The sequence below is a fragment of the Ovis aries genome, chromosome 1 (genome assembly GCF_016772045.2).
Source record: "Ovis aries strain OAR_USU_Benz2616 breed Rambouillet chromosome 1, ARS-UI_Ramb_v3.0, whole genome shotgun sequence".
Lineage (NCBI taxonomy): Eukaryota > Metazoa > Chordata > Mammalia > Artiodactyla > Bovidae > Ovis > Ovis aries.
In genome coordinates this window covers 227,613,740-227,631,732 of record NC_056054.1, presented here as the reverse complement: position 1 = coordinate 227,631,732, position 17,993 = coordinate 227,613,740, and the positions used below count along the sequence as shown (strand labels likewise).

The 17,993-nt window shown below is 35.7% G+C and overlaps 1 protein-coding gene across 1 annotated transcript in view; it reads right to left on the bottom strand.

Moving 5' to 3' along the window:
- KPNA4 (karyopherin subunit alpha 4) overlaps positions 1-17,993 on the bottom strand; it is a 63,690-nt gene that overhangs the window by 27,379 nt on the left and 18,318 nt on the right. Inside the window, exons 2-7 of the mRNA XM_015092573.4 lie at positions 5,974-6,018; positions 5,044-5,133; positions 4,913-4,942; positions 4,762-4,814; positions 1,579-1,674; positions 975-1,060 (exon numbers count right to left, since the gene is read on the bottom strand). Of these exons, the coding sequence (XP_014948059.2) occupies positions 975-1,060; positions 1,579-1,674; positions 4,762-4,814; positions 4,913-4,942; positions 5,044-5,133; positions 5,974-6,018 (400 nt within the window). The remainder of the gene's footprint in view (positions 1-974; positions 1,061-1,578; positions 1,675-4,761; positions 4,815-4,912; positions 4,943-5,043; positions 5,134-5,973; positions 6,019-17,993) is intronic.

Here is a 17,993-nt window from a genome sequence, read left to right as displayed (position 1 = left end):
TGCACTGAATACATGATTCTTTCATTTTTCTTTCGTTCTTTCTTTTCCTTCTTACACTGCTTTGAAAAATGCTATTTAAATAACTACACAGAGATCAGGCAGGTATACTTATCTGTGTGTGTGTGTTAGTCATTCAGTATTGTCTGCCTCTGTGTGACCCTGTGGACTGTAGCCTGCCAGGCTCCTCTGTCCATAGAACTCTCCAGGCAAGAATACTGGAGTGGGTTGCCATTTCCTTTTCCAAGGGATCTTCCCAACCCAGGGATGGAACCTGTGTCTCCTGCACTGGCAGGTGGATTCTTTACCACTGATCCACCTGGGAAGCCCTTAGACAAAGAATACTGCTTATATATTTGAAGGGGATTTTCAAAGTACTTTCTTAAACTTATGAATTTCTTTGTTTAGTGTGTGCTAAGTCACTTCATTTGTGTCTGGCTATCTGCAACCCTATGGACTATAGTCCATCAGGCTCCTCTGTCCATCAGGTTCTCCAGACAAGAATATTGCAGTGGGTTGTCATTCCCTTCTCCAGGGAATCTTTCCAACCCAGGGATCAAACCCGCGTCTCTACTATCTCCTGCACTGGTAGGTAGGTTCTTACCACTAGCACTACCTAGGAAGCAGAATCAAATAACACTCATGGAAAATAACTCAAGTTACAATAACATAACTCAGTGATTATTTCCTACTTACATTTGTTGGAACATAAACAACCAATCCTATAATAACAATGAAAAAAAAATTCAAGCCATTCTCTCAAAGGCCTACTTTATAAAATAGAAAATATCACTAACTGGGATAAGATGATCAAAGTAACATACTTAAGTTGGCTTATTTCAACTGCCTTATGTGTTACTGAATTCAAAATTATTATTTTATAATTTAATAGCACTATTCTTTCAGAAAAAGCACTAAGTGTTTTAAATAACCTGTTTTTGGAAAATTACAATTTTGTTTCTTAATAACCAACTTACTAGACTGAACTACTGCTTGAGTTTGTTCAGAGGTTCCAGATGCAATGTTTGTCAAAGCCCATGCCGCTTCAAACTGTAAAGAAGGACTACAAAAAAAAAACAAATTGTTTTAAACAGCAGGAATTTCTACACTGGCCCCAAATATCTACCAACCACTCCTCCCTTCCAGCATTTTAAAAGTATCAAATATTTTGATGTAAAAGATCTATATAACCTATATTTTTTAACTTCCAATGACTATTTAAAATATCTCTTTGGTATAAAAAGCATATAACCCTCTCAAGGTGTCCTTATTTTTATTAAGAACTCTTTAAGATACCCACACATTACTAACTAAACAGTTTTCTCAAGTATTATCTGGATAAACTAGATCTTACTAATTTTCAAAGCTTAAAGGCTAACTAAATATATCACTCGCAAGTTCCCTTTTGATCTTTACCTTCTCTTGGTGTAAACATATCTTACATTGCTTTTCACGTTGGCTTTTCAACTCCATCTTACAGCCCTTTTTTTTTGTTTGTTTGAAGGTCAAATTAACTACTAAGAAAAAGTAGTCTTCTGCAAAGGACACACCCTAAGTTATTTCTTAAAATAATGTACTTACTTGTCATCTCTTTCAAGACAATGGACTAAAATAGGCAATATTCCAGATTTTATTAAGTCATCAATTGGTGGATTTCGATCACTGGACAAAAGCTTCCTGTAAGAGATATACATACTCCTTATGAAACTTAATGAAACATAAATTCAAATTCACATTTGATTACAATAACCTGAATATCTGCCACACTCTTCTTGAAAGTTACTTTTAAAATTTACATAATGCAATTTTGTCTATTATAAAAAGATTGATTTATAAATTCACAGAAATTATTAATAATTAGGAAAAATGGTAGACATGAATGATTACATATGGTTCTAACAACCATAAAGACATGAACACTTTACCACTTCTTTTAAGTTAGGACAAAAGTGCTGGTACAAGTTTATAGCTGATACCAGTTTCTAATTCTTTATCCTACTCTACACACTAAATTGGAGAAGGCAATGGCAACCCACTCTAGTATTCTTGCCAGGAGAATTCCATGGACGGAGGAGCCTGGTAGCCTACAGTCCATGGGGTCACTAAGAGTCAGACACGACCGAGTGACTTCACTTTCACTGTACACTAAATTAGAGACCATAAAATCTCAACAACATTCTCAACAACTAAAGGAAATGTTATTCCCCTATATAAACCAAGTGATAGCTGCTAATTTACTATCCTATCAATGTAAACTCCCTGACTGAGCTTTGTAACATTCCACAAATTGACTCCATTTTATTTGTCTAACTAATTCTCTGTAATTCAAGGATCAGTTGTCTGTCCCAACATTTCAATCTAATTTGCAGGCTCTTCAAATCCTATTTCCCACACTTGGAGTGCTCTCTTTTCTGTCTATTCAAACTCTATCTATACAACCTGTGTGTGTATGCTTAGTTGCTCAGTTGTGTCAGACTCTTTGCTACCCCATGGACTGTAGGCCACCAGGTTCCTCTGTCCATGGGGAGAGATTCAGGCAAGAATACTGGAGTGGGTTGCTATGCCCTACTTCAGGGGATCTTTCCAGCCCAGGTCTCCTGCACTGCAAGCAGATTCTTAACCATCTGAGCTACTCTCTCTAAATTCCAAGAATATTTACATGGCATACAGCTATACTTACTGTTGAGCATCACTATTCTTTATATAGTTTTGTCTTCCCAATTAGCTTCTAAACTTCTTATAGAGCAGCAATTATTCCACATGCTTGCACACAGTATTTTCCATAATATATGGCACAATTCTTTATACAAAGTAGGAAATAAGCCAGTCTTTAACCCAGTCTTTGTTAATCAAGGTTTCAAAGTTGATAAAAGAAAACTTTTTTACTACTTCACTGAGGACATTCTTAAAGAGAAATGATGTTTTGTCTTTGATTGCAAAATGGTATATACCATATATACAATGTATCATTAGTTTGGTGACACTGTTTTGGTTTGTGCTAAGGTGCCAGTAATTTACCCAGCCGATTTTGCAACATCAATGTGAATGCTAACACAGTTTTTAAAAAACGGCAAATGAAGTCTTATTCTTTTTTATAATTATTGTGAAAATAACAGTCCCTAAAGTTATCTCAGGATCTCCTAGGGATCCAAACACTGTATTTTCAGATACCCTGCCTTATGACTTTCATTATCTTGCAGAACTCATGTTGAGAAGAGCTGCTCCAATATTACAATTAACACTGACAATGGTGAGCATAATGTATTAATTTCTTAATCATTCTTCCTATTAACATTAATTTGCTATTTGAGATATGAAAATTTCTGTGACTTTCTTCCTATATTAACAAAGACCTTTCTAATAAGTTCTTTAACCTGTAGTGGACAACACTGTAATCTGATAATTTCCTTATCTGTTCTAGGCCGTTTACAGTGAATATACAAAAGTAGCAAAGTCTAATGAACATAAAAGGGACTCAAAAGCACTGGGTAAGATATTATATGAAGGTGTGAAGTCTTTTTCCACTTTAAAATTTTATAACAAGTTAATTTCTTGCTCAAGTGTCTCTTTCCTACTGACAATTAGAACACAGGGTATTATTCTTACATATATTAAAAAAAAAAAACCAAAGAAACCACTATATTGTACTATGATACAACCACGTCTTCCCCAAGCTATTTATTAATACAAATGTCTCAGTCGTTAAGCTTCTCTGGCTTTTCCTTTGAAATATGAGTGCACAGGTTTTACAACAGATATATGTAAAATGATAAGTAGGAGTCCTAAATCTTAACACCTTGCAGCCTTCAGTTCAGTTCAGTCGCTCAGTCTTGTCCAACTTTTTGCGACCCCATGAATCGCAGCACGCCAGGTCTCCCTGTCCATCACCAACTCCCAGAGTTCACCCAAAGTCATGTCCATTAAGTTGGTGATGCCATCTTGCCATCTCATCCTCTGTCGTCCCCTTCTCCTTCTGCCCCCAATCCCTCCCAGCATCAGTCTTTTCTAATGAGTCAACTCTTCGCATGAGGTCGCCAAAGTATTGGAGTTTCAGCTTTAGCATCAGTCCTTCCAATGAATACCCAGGACTGATCTCTTTTAGGATGGACTGGTTGGATCTCCTTGCAGTCCAAGGGAATCTCAAGAGTCTTCTCCAACACCACAGTTCAAAAGCACCAATTCTTCAGCGTTTAGCTTTCTTCACAGCCCAACTTTAACACCCATACATGACCACTGGGAAAAGTCATAGCCTTGACTAGACGGACCTTTGTTGGCAAAGTAATGTCTCTGCTTTTGAATATGCTATCTAGGTTGGTCATAACTTTCCTTTCAAGGAGTAAGCATCTTTTAAAGCTTTAATTCAACTTATTGTTTGATCATTATGAAAATTGTGAGAATCAGCTACCCGAGCAAGAGCTGAAGAATCTGACTTTTAATAAAATTAAACCTATTATTCAGTAAAGAATGAAAAGTTTTACAATGTTTTTCTATTAGTCTATAGCAGTAACATGTCAAATCAACCTTTCTCCAGTGTTTGCACATTTTAAATGTACACTAAAGCTTCCAGTTCTTAGTGAATTAGAAATTTGCTAATTTTAATACTCTAAATTAGAGAATAATCTTAGAGAATAATTTTTAAAATAAATTCATTAGGTCTTTGACTATTTTTTATTATTTGTCATCAAAGTTAACATAAGAAACAGAACTACTATATAGTAAAAACCCAAACCTAAGTTATAAACATTAAATATGTCCTTAACTTACCTAGCAGCTTGAACTGCACTTAACTGAATTCCTTGGTTATCACTGGACGCATTCTATAAAAAAACCAAACAATTTTTGATGCGGATACACAATAATTAGTTGACAAATACAAGAAATATGAATGAGGGTGAGGGAGGGGAAATCAACTTACTTGAACTATAGCTTCTAGAGAGGTATTTTGCTAGGAAAAAGTTAAGATAAAATTAAGTTAAAAATTCACCTTGTAATTCTGTATTTATGTAAAAATCACAGAATTTTTAAATTACCAGAATAACAACTTACCACTCTATAATCACCATCTATGTCAGAGTCTTCACAGATATCTTCATGTGGTACATTCCTCCTCTTTAAGAGATGTTCATCTCTTTTATTCTTAAAAAAATAGAACTTCAGTTAAATTTTAAAACGCTAAGTAGTTTCACATAAAAATTAGACAATCCTGTGCCTACAAAAAATACAAAGTGACTTTTCAAAGTAAAATGCAAATGCAAACAATTAAACCAAATTGTGAATTAAACATGTAAGCAACACCTATTTGAGCCCCCAAACTCCAAACATTACATTTTTAATGAACTGTGAACAATGTAAAAACAAACTAAAAACAAAAACAAAAAAAAACTAATTTGATTAAAAAAAGATAAGAATAGAGTTTAAGCCAGAACCAAACATACATATTTATTTAAAAGTACTGAACCATTTTATACATCATCTGGGAGCTTCTCTTTATCACCTAAAAGCAAAGTCAAAGCAAAAGTTGGCAGTTCAAAAATCAGACAAAAATTAACAATGTCTTACAAAAATTAAGGGCCACTTGAATTTCACTAAAATGTTCAGGACAAATTTTAAAATATATTCTCAACTAACCTACTTTAATACTTGAAAAGTTGACAAAATTTTTAAATACCAAGCTCCTTTTATGGAGTAAATTATTGTAAATAGCAGAACTATTTAGTATAACTATGACATATACCTTACATAAAACATTTAAAATTATAGAAGAAAAAACTGTTAGATAACGTTTACCTCTATTTTAGATAGTTGACAAAATGCACCTTGCCAACTTCAATCACTGTCAAATTTAGTCAATATCTCCATTTTCAAAGAAAAAAGAAACGCTCATTTAAGCACTTGAGATTCATATACATTTGCTAATTTCTCTATATATGGCTGCTGTAATTATACTTGAAAGTACACAATATTAATCAGACTCACCTTTCTTAATTCAACTACAACTTCATTTCGTTGTCTTCTCATAGTCTACAAGAAATTAAAGAAAATTGTTTTAAAAAAAAATCACCTCAAATTCCATCACCCAGAGAAAACTGCTATTAACACTTTGATGTACACCCCCTAATCTTTCCTTCTAGTCATATATATACATAAAGTTATATTCTACTCCTAATAAAGATTATATGATGATTTCCTATCTTCATTTCATATTCACATTCTTCAATACTGAAAATCTCTTTGAAATTATTACTGGAACTATAATATTGGATATATCATAAAAGTTTGAAACTATAACACAGGAATTATTAAAAACATAAAGGTACAAAGAATAATCCATAATCTCACCCCCTGTAAGAATTCCCTATTTAAAAAGTAATATATGTACAAGGTAATCTCACTGCCATATGAACCCCCTATTTAAAAAGTAATATATGTACAAGGTTAGTAAACTGAATTGCTTTAAAAAAGGAGGGTGGGGGAGGGGGTGAAAACCTTCCTGACAATTCACAGCCTCTTTCTTTAAAGATACACATAGCTAGGTTTACTATGATTCTGATACACTTATTCTGTTCTTTACTTTATTTTTATTTATTTAAAGATCTGGAAGATCTTTCATGATGGTATATGCAGATATATTTTATTGTTCCGAAGGAGCACATAATTATTCTATCACATATTGTAACCATTCTGTTTTTTAACGTTTTTTTCTCACTTTAAAGTTACCTAACACATGGATACATGTTCACTGTAAGACATTCAGAAACGATACCAATTCACATTATATATAGGACCACCTCATTCTTTCTAATAACTGCATATGCCAAGACATATTAAGTGGAGAGAGCAATTCATGAAGCAATACTTAAAATGTCCAATAAATACATCAAACATATCTGAAACCAAAACTTTTGACCTTTAACAGTTAAACATATGTTCTACCCCATCTCACATGGTTCATACGAGGGTGAGATTATGAGTTCTTTTACCCTTAGTATTTTTGTATTTTTATAAGCCTTATGTTACTGTTTAAAAATTTGCAATATATCCAATACTCCAGGTCTATTAATAATTTCAAAGAGAATTTCAGCAAATGGCAACTCCATCCTTCCAGTTGCACAGATCAAATTATATATTAAAGCCATCCCTAATTCTTCTTTTTCTCTCATATTACACACTCAATTTGTTAGCAGATCATATTGGTCCAATCATCAGAACTTATCTGAAATACAACTACATATGATGATTTCTCTGCCACTCTCTGATCCAACTCACCATGATCTCTCCTCTAGATAACTGCAACTCCTAACTTGCATCCCTCTCTCTGTTCTTGCTCTCCATCTTTCTTCCAGTCCATTATTATCACAGCAACCAAAGTAATCCTCATAGGGAGTCTTGATTTTTGTGTGCCACAGACTTCTTTGGCAGCCTAGTGCAATCAATGGCCACCTTCTCAGACTGTTGCGGTTACTCAGTTGCTAAGTCGTGTCTGACTCTTTACAACCCTATGAACTGTGCCAGGCTTTCTTGTCCTGTATCTCCTTGAGTTTGCTCAAATTCACATCCACTGAGTTGATGAGGCAATCCAACGAACTCACTCTCTGTTGCCCCCTTCTCCTGCTCTCAATATTTCCCAGCATCAGGGGCTTTTGAGTTGAATCTTGGCATCAGGTGGCAGAAGTATAAGAGTTTCAGCATCAGTCCTTCCAATGGATATTCAGGACTGATTTCTTTCAGGACTGACCAGTCTAATCTCCTTGCAGTCCAAGAGATTTTCAAAAGTCGTCTTCAGCACCACAATTAAAAAGCATCAGTTCTTCAGTGCTCAGCCTTCTTTATGGTCTAATAACTCTCACATCTGTACACAACTACTGGAAAAAACACAGCTTTGACTATACAGACCTTTGCTGGCAAAGTGATGTCTTTGGTTTTTAACACACTGTATAGGTTTATCATAGCTTTTCTTCCAAGAAGCAAGTGTCTTAATTTCATGGCTGCAGTGACCAGTAATTCTGGAGCCCAAGAAAATAAAATCAGTCACTATTTTCATTGCTTCTTCATCTATTTGCCATGAACTGATGGGACTGGATGCCATGATCTTAGTTTTTTGAAATGTTGAGTTTTTTTTTTAATATAAATTTATTTATTTTAATCGGAGGCTAATGTTGAGTTTTAAGCCAGCTATTTCACTCTTTCACCCTTATCAAGAGGCTCTTTAGTTCCTCTTTGCTTCCTGCCATAAGAGTGGTGTCATCTGCATATCTGAAGTTATCGGTATTTCTCCCAGCAATCCTGATTCCTGCTTGTGCTTCATCCAGCCCAGCATTTCACATGATGTACTCTGCATAGAAGTTAAATAAGCAGGGTGACAATATACAGCCTTGACATAGTCTTTCCCCAATTATGAACTGGTCTGTTGTTTCATGTCCAGTTCTGTTGCTTCCTGACCTGCACACAGGTTTCGCAGGAGGCAGGTCAGGTGGTATGGTATTCCCATCTCACAGTTTGTTGTGATCCACACAGTCAAAGGCTTTTGTGGAGTCAATGAAACAGAAGTAGATGTTTTTCTGGAATTCTCTTGCCTTTTCTATGACCCAACAGATGTTGGCCATTTGATCTCTAGTTCCTCTGCTTTTTCTAAACCCAGCTTGTTCATCTGGAAGTTCTCGATTCATGTACTGCTGAAGCCTAGCTTGAAGGATTTTGAGCATTATCTTGCTAACACGTAAAATGAGCACAATCATACAGTATTGCCCTTCTTTGGGACTGGAATGAAAAGTCACCTTTTCCAGTCCTGTGGCCACTGCTGAGTTCTCCAAATTTGCTGACATACTGAGTGCAGCATGTCATTAAATCATCTTTTAGGATGTTAAAATAGCTCAACTGAAATTCCATCACCTCCACTAGCTCTGTTTGTAGCAATGCTTCCTAAGGTTCACTTGACTTCACACTTCAGGATGTCTGGCTCCAGATGAGTGACCACATCAGTGTGATTATCTGGGTCAACAAGACCTTTTTTTGTATAGTTCTGTGTATTCTTGTCATCTCTTCTTAATCTCTTCTCCTTCTGTTAGGTCCTTGCCATTTCTGTCCAAATTGTTCCCTTGGTAGCTCCAATTTTCTTGAAGAGATCGCTAGTCTTTCCTTTTCTATTGTTTTCCTCTATTTCTTTGCACTGTTCACTTAGGGCTTTCTTATCCCTCCCTGCTATTCTCTGGAACTTAGATAGCGGTTTTAAATATAGAAATGAAATATGGACTATTACAAAAAAAGCCAATTAAACGTATTGTTCCCAAAATATAGAAAACATGAAACAACAACCTGTAATACATATGCTTCACTGTCATATCAAATGGAAACTAGCAGTTCCATAATAATTACTATACTTTCAAAGTAATGATCATGAATGGTATTTCAGGATATCTTGCAACAAAACTGATTTTTATAGGTGGTAACAAAAATCACAGGTTACTTTAATAAATATGGAGGTTTATTGGCTACATTATTAACTGAATGAAATACTCTTTCAGTTAGAAAGTTAGTGAAAACAAGGATGCTCTTTTTTTTTCTTCTAAGTTCCCAGGTTTTCTTGAATTCTACCCATAGACTTCATGGGAAGAAAGACTCAGTAAAGAAACCCTTTCTAAAAAGTCAATCAGATCATTTTACTCCCCTCTTCAAAACCACCCAATGGTTTTCCACTTTGGAGTAGATGCCAAATCACGGCAATGGCTTCAGTATTCCCATCTCATCCCCTCCCTGGTTACCACCTCCTATATCTCAACTCCTATGATTCTCTCCATCCATTCTGCTGTATCCTCACTAACTTCAATATTCTTCTAACACACTGGAAATTCTCTCTTCAAGGTATTTTCTAACATACCATATAGCAACTACAAGAAAATGGACTTTAGAAATAAACTGATTGGGTTTAATTTTCAGCCATAATACTTGTTACCATGCCTCAGTTTCCTCATCTATACAATGGGGATTAATAATAATAATAATACTAAAGGGCTTGTGTGGTAGCTCAGTGGTACAGAACCCACCTGCTAATGCAGGAGACAAGGGTTCAATCCCTGGGTTGGGAAGATTCCTGAGGGAAGGAAATGGCAATCTACTCTAGTATTCTTGCCTATGAAATCTCATGGACAGAGGAGCCTGGCAGGCTCCAGTGCATGAGATTGCAAAAGAGTTGGACATGACTTAGCAACTGAAGAACAGTAACAAAAATACCTACATAAAGGATTACTGTAAGGATTAAACAAACACATATAAAGTACATAAAATTTCTGGCACATAGTGCACTACTTATTATTGCTATTGTTATATCCTCAGGCTGTAATGCTCTTCCCTCAATATCTGCAGTGTTCACTCATCTTCAAGTGCTTCAAATGTCACCTCCATGATGAGGTCTTCCTCTTCCTAACTACCCAGCAACTATACATCTATCTATCTGGGTACTGGGCTTCTCTGTCTTATTTTTCTCCATAGCCCTTACAACATTTTAATATACTATGTTAAACTTTTTTTGCTTATTGTCCCCTTCCTCCCCTAGAATATATGTTCTATATATTAGGAATAACATGAGGAATAAATATTATTCCTTCTCAAAATGTACTGATCTTAAATGTGTGGAAATCTTTACCTCAATTTTTGACCAAATCAATTTATCCCATCTTTGTTTAAGTGATCATTTGAGCTTTGGTAAAGCTATGGAATTTAAAAATATGACAACTGAAAATACTAATAAGTATTAGTATTGTATAGTATGCTGCAAATGAGTAAAAATAATTGGCCAAATATTATGATAAGATGTTCAATATTCACCATGGTTCAATCATTACAGCCTTCAGAGGTAAGAAGAAGAAATCTTTCTTTTTGCAAATAAGGAAACTGAGGCTTAGAAAAGTTAAATTACTTGACCAAGGCTACATGGCTAGAACTGTGACACCCAGTATTATAATTTAGAGCCTGTGTGCATGCTTACTCACTCAACTAGGTCTGACTCTCTTTGACCCATGGGCTTTAGTCCACGAAGCTCCTCTGTCTATGTGATTCTCCAGGCAAGAATACTGGAATGGGTAGTCATTTCCTTCTCCAGAGGATCTTCCTGACCCAGGGATAGAACCCACATTTCCTGCATTTCAGGCAGTAAAGGATCCTTTACTGTCTGAGCCACCAGGGAGGCCCAAAATTCAGAGTCAATTAACTACTAAGCGATACTGTCTCCCACAAGTCAAATAGAGTTCAAGCCAGTTTTTAGAGCCAATGGTTCATTCTAAAGCAGAAGCACCACTATCAAGACAACGGGCTTTTCACTGCATCACAATACTAAAACAATAAACAACTCAAGTAAACAGTAACAAAACACAATGCCCTATGTCTTACATACTGAAAATAAAACCTGCAAAATGTACTAAGGTTTGTCCAGTAAAAGGCAGACTTCTGAGGGACAGAGATTATTTCAAGTCTGGTTTCTCATCCCATTTAAAGAAGTGGGATTAAGGTATAATCAACAGGCTGTAACTTCTTTTTAATAAAGCAAGCTATTAATAAATCCTAAACAACTGCTATATATACACAAAATTTCCCATCATTTTAATCTATTTTATTTATTAAATTTAGAGTTTCTGATAATTTGAACCACTACTAAAGGATTTATCAAACTAATTTAGTACTACAGTTATGACATAAGCTTTGGGCTATTACTAGCCATAGAAACATACAAAATAAGAGAAGTGACAATCTTTTTCATAATAAAGCAAAAAAGATTTTTTTATTTAAGAGAATGATTGAGGTAAAGAGACAACTAAATGAAATAGTAGAAAGACATCCCATGCACCAGCCTGGTAGCATTTACCTTTTTTTTAAAATTGCAAAAAAACAAATGTCTTAAAAGTAATATTAGATATTTACAAATCACAACCCCATCTCAAATCAAGGATTTTTTTTCCCTGAGGTCACATGAAAGGGATACATAAAGTTTCTTTTTCTAAATTTTAACTTATTCTAAAGAGCAGTTTTTTACACACTACATGCAAACATAATAGTTATGGAGTCACATGATTTACGCTGATGCAGTAAGCTGTCAATCAGAATTCCAAAAGGCTGCCAAACTGGCCAAAGGCTTATTTATAGGCCAAAGACTATCTAAAGGACAAAGCCTGTAGAGGGTGCCTCCCTCCACCCCTCCTCCCCCAATAAAGAGTAGATCGAGTTCAGGCTGATCTAATCACCCAGAATTTCTGTATTTTTTTGCTCATAATACAGCTTCAAAGTTCTAAATTCAGGCAAAAGGGGACAAGAAATTGCCAAAAAATTCAAACAAGTGAATCTTAGAGAACACAGAACTTTCATTTAGAAGGAATGTGGTTCTTAAAATTAACAAATAATTACTGTATGTCCATTACTGAGCTAGGTTCTAGGGATTAAATACTTTCTCTGCTCTAATGGGGTGTAGGGTATAGTACTTTCTTTGTAACTCATGGCTATTTAATTTCTAAGTCACCTTTATCAATGTACAGTATTCTTTAAAAACTATTAATCTAAAGTGAAGTCATTCAGTCATGTCCGACTCTTTGCGACCCCATGGACTGTAGCCTGCCAGGCTCCTCCATCCATGGGATTCTCCAGACAAGAGTACTGGAGTGGGCTGCCATTTCCTTCTCCAGGGGATCTTTCTGACCCAGGGATCGAACCTGGGTCTCCCGCACTGTAAGCTGACGCTTTACCATCTGAGCCACCAGGGAAATCCAGTCACTGGTATTAATCTAAGATATGGTAGTATAACAACATACTATATGAAACTTAAATGTTTAAAGAAAATTCTAAAGTTAGTCATTCAAGAAATAACGAATATAATTCTTTGACTTTACGTCATCTAGCCTGTCATTTTTACCCTAGGAATATTGATGGTTAGGTAATAGCACAAGAAAGAAAAAGAATAAAAAAACTTATCAGCGTAAGATATTTTGTGAAGAGATGAAATATATTTTAAAACAGGATTGTGATAGTCAGCACAACTCTGAAAATCTGCTATAAATAATTAAACTGTACACCTAAAATGGATGAGGTTTATGCAAAGTAAGCTATATCCCAGTAATTTTTAAAAAGTTAAACACACACACATCCTCCCCACAACATGGATTCTACTGAATGACCACTTTAAGCCTGCTAAAAAGCATACACTCAACCATCCAAATATTTATTAATCATCTATATGCCAAGCACTAGAAATAAAAAAATGGACTGGACATAGTATATCCATGGCCTTAAGAAGCTAGTATTCTTATGGCAGAGAAATATGATTTAATAAAATAGTAATAAGGCCTAACATTTAGCAAACATTGGGTGCCAAACACCATTCCAAACAGGTTACTTGACTTTATTCATTTAAATATATGCGATGTGTTATAACATGCAAACTGATCTTAGCAGCAGGAAGACCACGTAATAAAGATGAAATATAAACTGAATCTTTAAGATTGAATTGAAATTTGGTTACAGACAGGCATTCCAGGTAGAAAATACAGCATATACAAAAACAGAGATGCATAAAAGATGTCGTGCAGGATCTGTTGAAGAACATGAGAAGCCAGAACAGAAAGGTAGGCAAGAAGTTAAATCAGTCATGACAGGAAACACTGACCTACACAACATTTCAGGGAAAAGTGAGTTACTACTGTTTTCAACCTCAATAACCATTACATCCTAAACATACTCCATAAGGACAACAGCTCTTTAACCCAATAAATGCAGTAAATTTAATGTGAAAGATAAAATAACTATAAAAAATCTGTCTTCCATTCTTTACATATTTCTCCTCTTCTCACTTCCACCTGTTGATCTCTGCAGCAGCAGTCATTATGGTGCTTATTTATTTCCTAGCAAATAAATTTCAAGTTCACATTTCAACTTTACAATAAAAAGTTAAATGCTTAACACTAAATGCTTCCTCTGTGGACTTATTTCTCAGTGATAAATAATAGGAGCAGTATGAGAGAAAAGCTCTTATTAGCACTACTAGTGATAAGCAAGTCTTCACAAGGAGAATCAAGTTCTTATCTCTGCCAAGTATAAAGATGAATGCAGATTCAGTACAAGAGAAGTTTAAAAGTAAATTCATAGTAGGAGGCCACGTGAAAGCTTCGCAAGCTTTTAGAGCAGTTTTAAGAAACAATTCTAACCTACAGATACTATACTTTAAAATGATCCACATCTAAATTGTAAGCATTGAAATCTATTAGTACATGAATGTAAACTCTAAGGAAAGACATTAGAGTTTCATTATTTACTCAATATTCAAACAATAAGGAAATAGATTAAATTCAAAAGTTATATTTGGAAAAGTCAGAAAATAAAGGTAAGAAGAATACAAAAGAATTGAATTTCTGAAGTTTTCTATATTCACCTATCTTGTACAAGTGAATCAAATTCACTTGATCAAACTGCCAAAGTCCACTGGATCATCGAAAAGCCAAGAGAGTTCCAGAAAAATATACACTTCTGCTATATTGACTACGCCAAAGCCTTTGACTGTGTGGATCATAACAAACTGGAAAATTCTTAAAGAGATGGGAATAGCAGACCACTTGACTTGCTCCCTGAGAAATCTATATGCAGGTCAAGAAGCAACAGTTAGAACTGGACATGGAGCAACAGACTGGAGAGTGAAAAAGTTGGCTTAAAGCTCAACATTCAGAAAACTAAGATCATAGCATCTGGTCCCATCACTTCATGACAAACAGATGGGGAAACAATAGAAACAGTGACAGACTTCATTTTGGGGGGCTCCAAAATCACTGCAGGTGGTTGACTGCAGCCATGAAACTAAAAGATGCTTGCTCCTTGGAAGAAAAGCTATGACCAACCTAGAGAGCATATTAAAAAGCAGAGACATTACTTTGCCAACAAAGGTCTGTCTGGTCAAGGATATGGTTTTTCCAGTAGTCATGTATGGATGTGAGTCGGACTATAAAGAAAGCTGAGCACCAAAGAATTGATGCTTTTGAACTGTGGTATTGGAGAAGACTCTTGAGAGTCCCAGTTCATCCTAAGGGAAATCAGTCCTGAATATTCATTGCAAGGACTGATGCTGAAGCTGAAACTCCAATACTTTGGCCACTTGATGTGAAGAACTTACTCAGTGGAAAAGACCCTGATGCTGGGAAAGATTGAAGGTGGGAGGAGAAGGGGACAACAGAGGATGAGATGGTTGGATGGTATCACTGACTCAATGGACATGAGTTTGAGTAAGGTCCGGGAGTTGGTGATGGACAGGGAAGCCTGGCATGCTGCAGTCCATGGGGTCGCAAAAGAGTCAGACATGAATGAGTAACTGAACTGAACTGATCTTGTACAAGGGGCTTCCCTGGTGGCTCAGACAGTAAAATATCCGCCTGCAATGCGGGAGACCTGGGTTCAATCTATGGGTTGGGAAGATTCCCTGGAGGACAGCATGGCAACTCACTCCAATATTCCTGCCTGGAGAACCCCATGGACAGAGGAGCCTGGTGGGCTACAGTCCACGGGGTCACAAAGAGTTGGACAAAACTGAGCAACTAAGCACAACATCTTGTACAGGAGGTGTATACACACACACATAGCAGAAGAGAAAACATATGAATACATGTATGTCTTCTCCCAAGATGGGTTACTATAATATGACTAAACTACTTTATTAGTATATGGCTACTAGTCCCATATTTGGTAGGGAAAGATAAAAGGTTAAGAAATGACAAGTTTGGTGAGACACATAAAACCAACCCTCTCAAAAGATGGGAAATGCTGCAAGGTAAACTTACAGAATCACACAGAAAGTGATTAATGACAATGCAGAGAGAAACATGTTATACCAAACACATACATATTCAAATCTTACATGAGCAAAAGGGAAAGTACTCCCTTCTCTTTTATAATGAGACTGATCAAATCCTGGCAAGAATGATCATTTCTCTTCAAAGGTTTTGAGTACTTTATAGAAGAAATAAAATTTCAGGAAGTGACTGACACGCTGAAGAGAACTTACCATATGGCAAAGACAGTGGAAAAAATTATGATGAACAGGAATCTAAACAAGATTCAACCAAGGTAAGGAAGTCAACAGAACCTAAGCTTATCACACTGCTGAGTTAAATCTGCCTTCTCTGCTTATTTGTTGCATTCTCAGATGAGAAAACCAATTAGTTTTTTCCACTTACAAAACAGCATCTGATTAAAATAAAATATGAGAGATCTAAGAGATTAAGGAGTATTTTCCTTGTATGTATAGCGTATGAATATAATCAAAGTCATGGTTTTGTTACAGAAAAATCTACACAAAAAGCATTATAGGATTTTACAACTGGAAAACATAGACATCAACTGTCTCATTTTATACAACGACTTGTCCAAGAACAATAAGGCTCAGATTATCCTGGTCTCAGACCAATGTTCTTTATACTAGATCATACTACTTTTTCATTCTAGGTCTGCTTCTGCGGCATCTCTCTTCAAATAAGCTACTTTTCCTTCTTTTTCCTCAGTATTTTCAAAATAGTAATTTTTCTTTGTGAACTAAAGTTCAAAGATCTTCACACTGCCAACAGAAAAACTTCACTAGAAGGCAAATCACTGAATTACTTCATTAAAACATCATTTGAGAAACATTAATAATGTTCCCATACTAAACAGATGTGTATATATACACAGAAAGCCAGTCATTCACTCAACAAATGTTTACTGATCACTATGTACCAAACTGTTTTCAGAGTTAAGGACATAGCAGGGAATAAAAGGACACAAATCTCGTCTTCATAGAACCTAGTGTGGGGAAAGACAATGAATAAAAACTAAAATATATAGTATGTTAGACAGTGAAAAATATTATAGAGAAAAAATATAAAGTCAAGAAGGGGGCTATTTTTAAGTAAAGACCTTAAGATGAGTGAGCAAGCCATGTGGGTAATTTGGCAGAAAGTATTCAAGGCAGAGGAATTAGCAAATAAAAAATGACATGAGAGGAAAGAAAAGCAAAGAGTCCAGCTGGCTGATATGCAATGAATTAAGGAGCAGGAAATGGTGGCCACTGTAAAGATTCTGGCATTTACTTAGTGAAGCAGAAAGTCACTGATGGGTTTTGAGCAAAGGGAGACATACGGACAGGAATAGAATCATTCCAGCTACTGTGTTGGGAATACACCATAGCTATAGAATTCCAGTAAAAGATGATAGTTTGGAGCACAGCAGTGGAGATCATGAGATGTGGATTCTGAAGACTGAACCTACAAAATGTGCTAATTAATGGGATGGATAAGACTGGGAAGAGAGGAAACAATAAGAGCTAGAAGGTTTCTGGTCCAAGTAAGTCAAAGACAGAACTACCATTTACCGAGATGGGGCAGACTGAATGATGAGCAGGTTTAGAGGGTAATATCACTTTTGAAAATGCTAAGCTGAACATGCTTGTAATTAATCAAAATGAGACATCAAGCAGTCAATTGAGCAGAGGGTTCAAGGAAGAAGTTAGGACTAAAAACATCAACTTAAAAAGCTGGCTGTGTATAAACTGTATTTAAAACTAGGTGATCTGATAATTATCTATGGAATGAACACAACTTCAGGCACTCTAAGGGGAAGAAGACTAAGACTCAGTGAGACAGAAGACAATAGGAATCTGTGCAAACCTGGAATCAAGTAAAAAAATTATTTTTTCAAGGACACATACACAATTAACTATGTCAAATGCTGGTTTTAGGGAAAATAAGATGATGACTGAGAACCATCAGATTATTGTGTATTTACTTTGTAATATGGCTCAACATCATAGAAACAATACCTGCACCCCAAATCTACTATGAATTCTGGTCTGTTCCTGTTATCCTTTATTGCCATTTCTGGGAACTTAAAAAGGTAAAAAATACCACCCAAGAATCCAAGCTTCTAATCCACATCTCCTTTACTGTGCTACAGTACTGTATGTGAGTAAGTCACAGAACTTTTAAAGGTGAGCTCTGGTATCTACA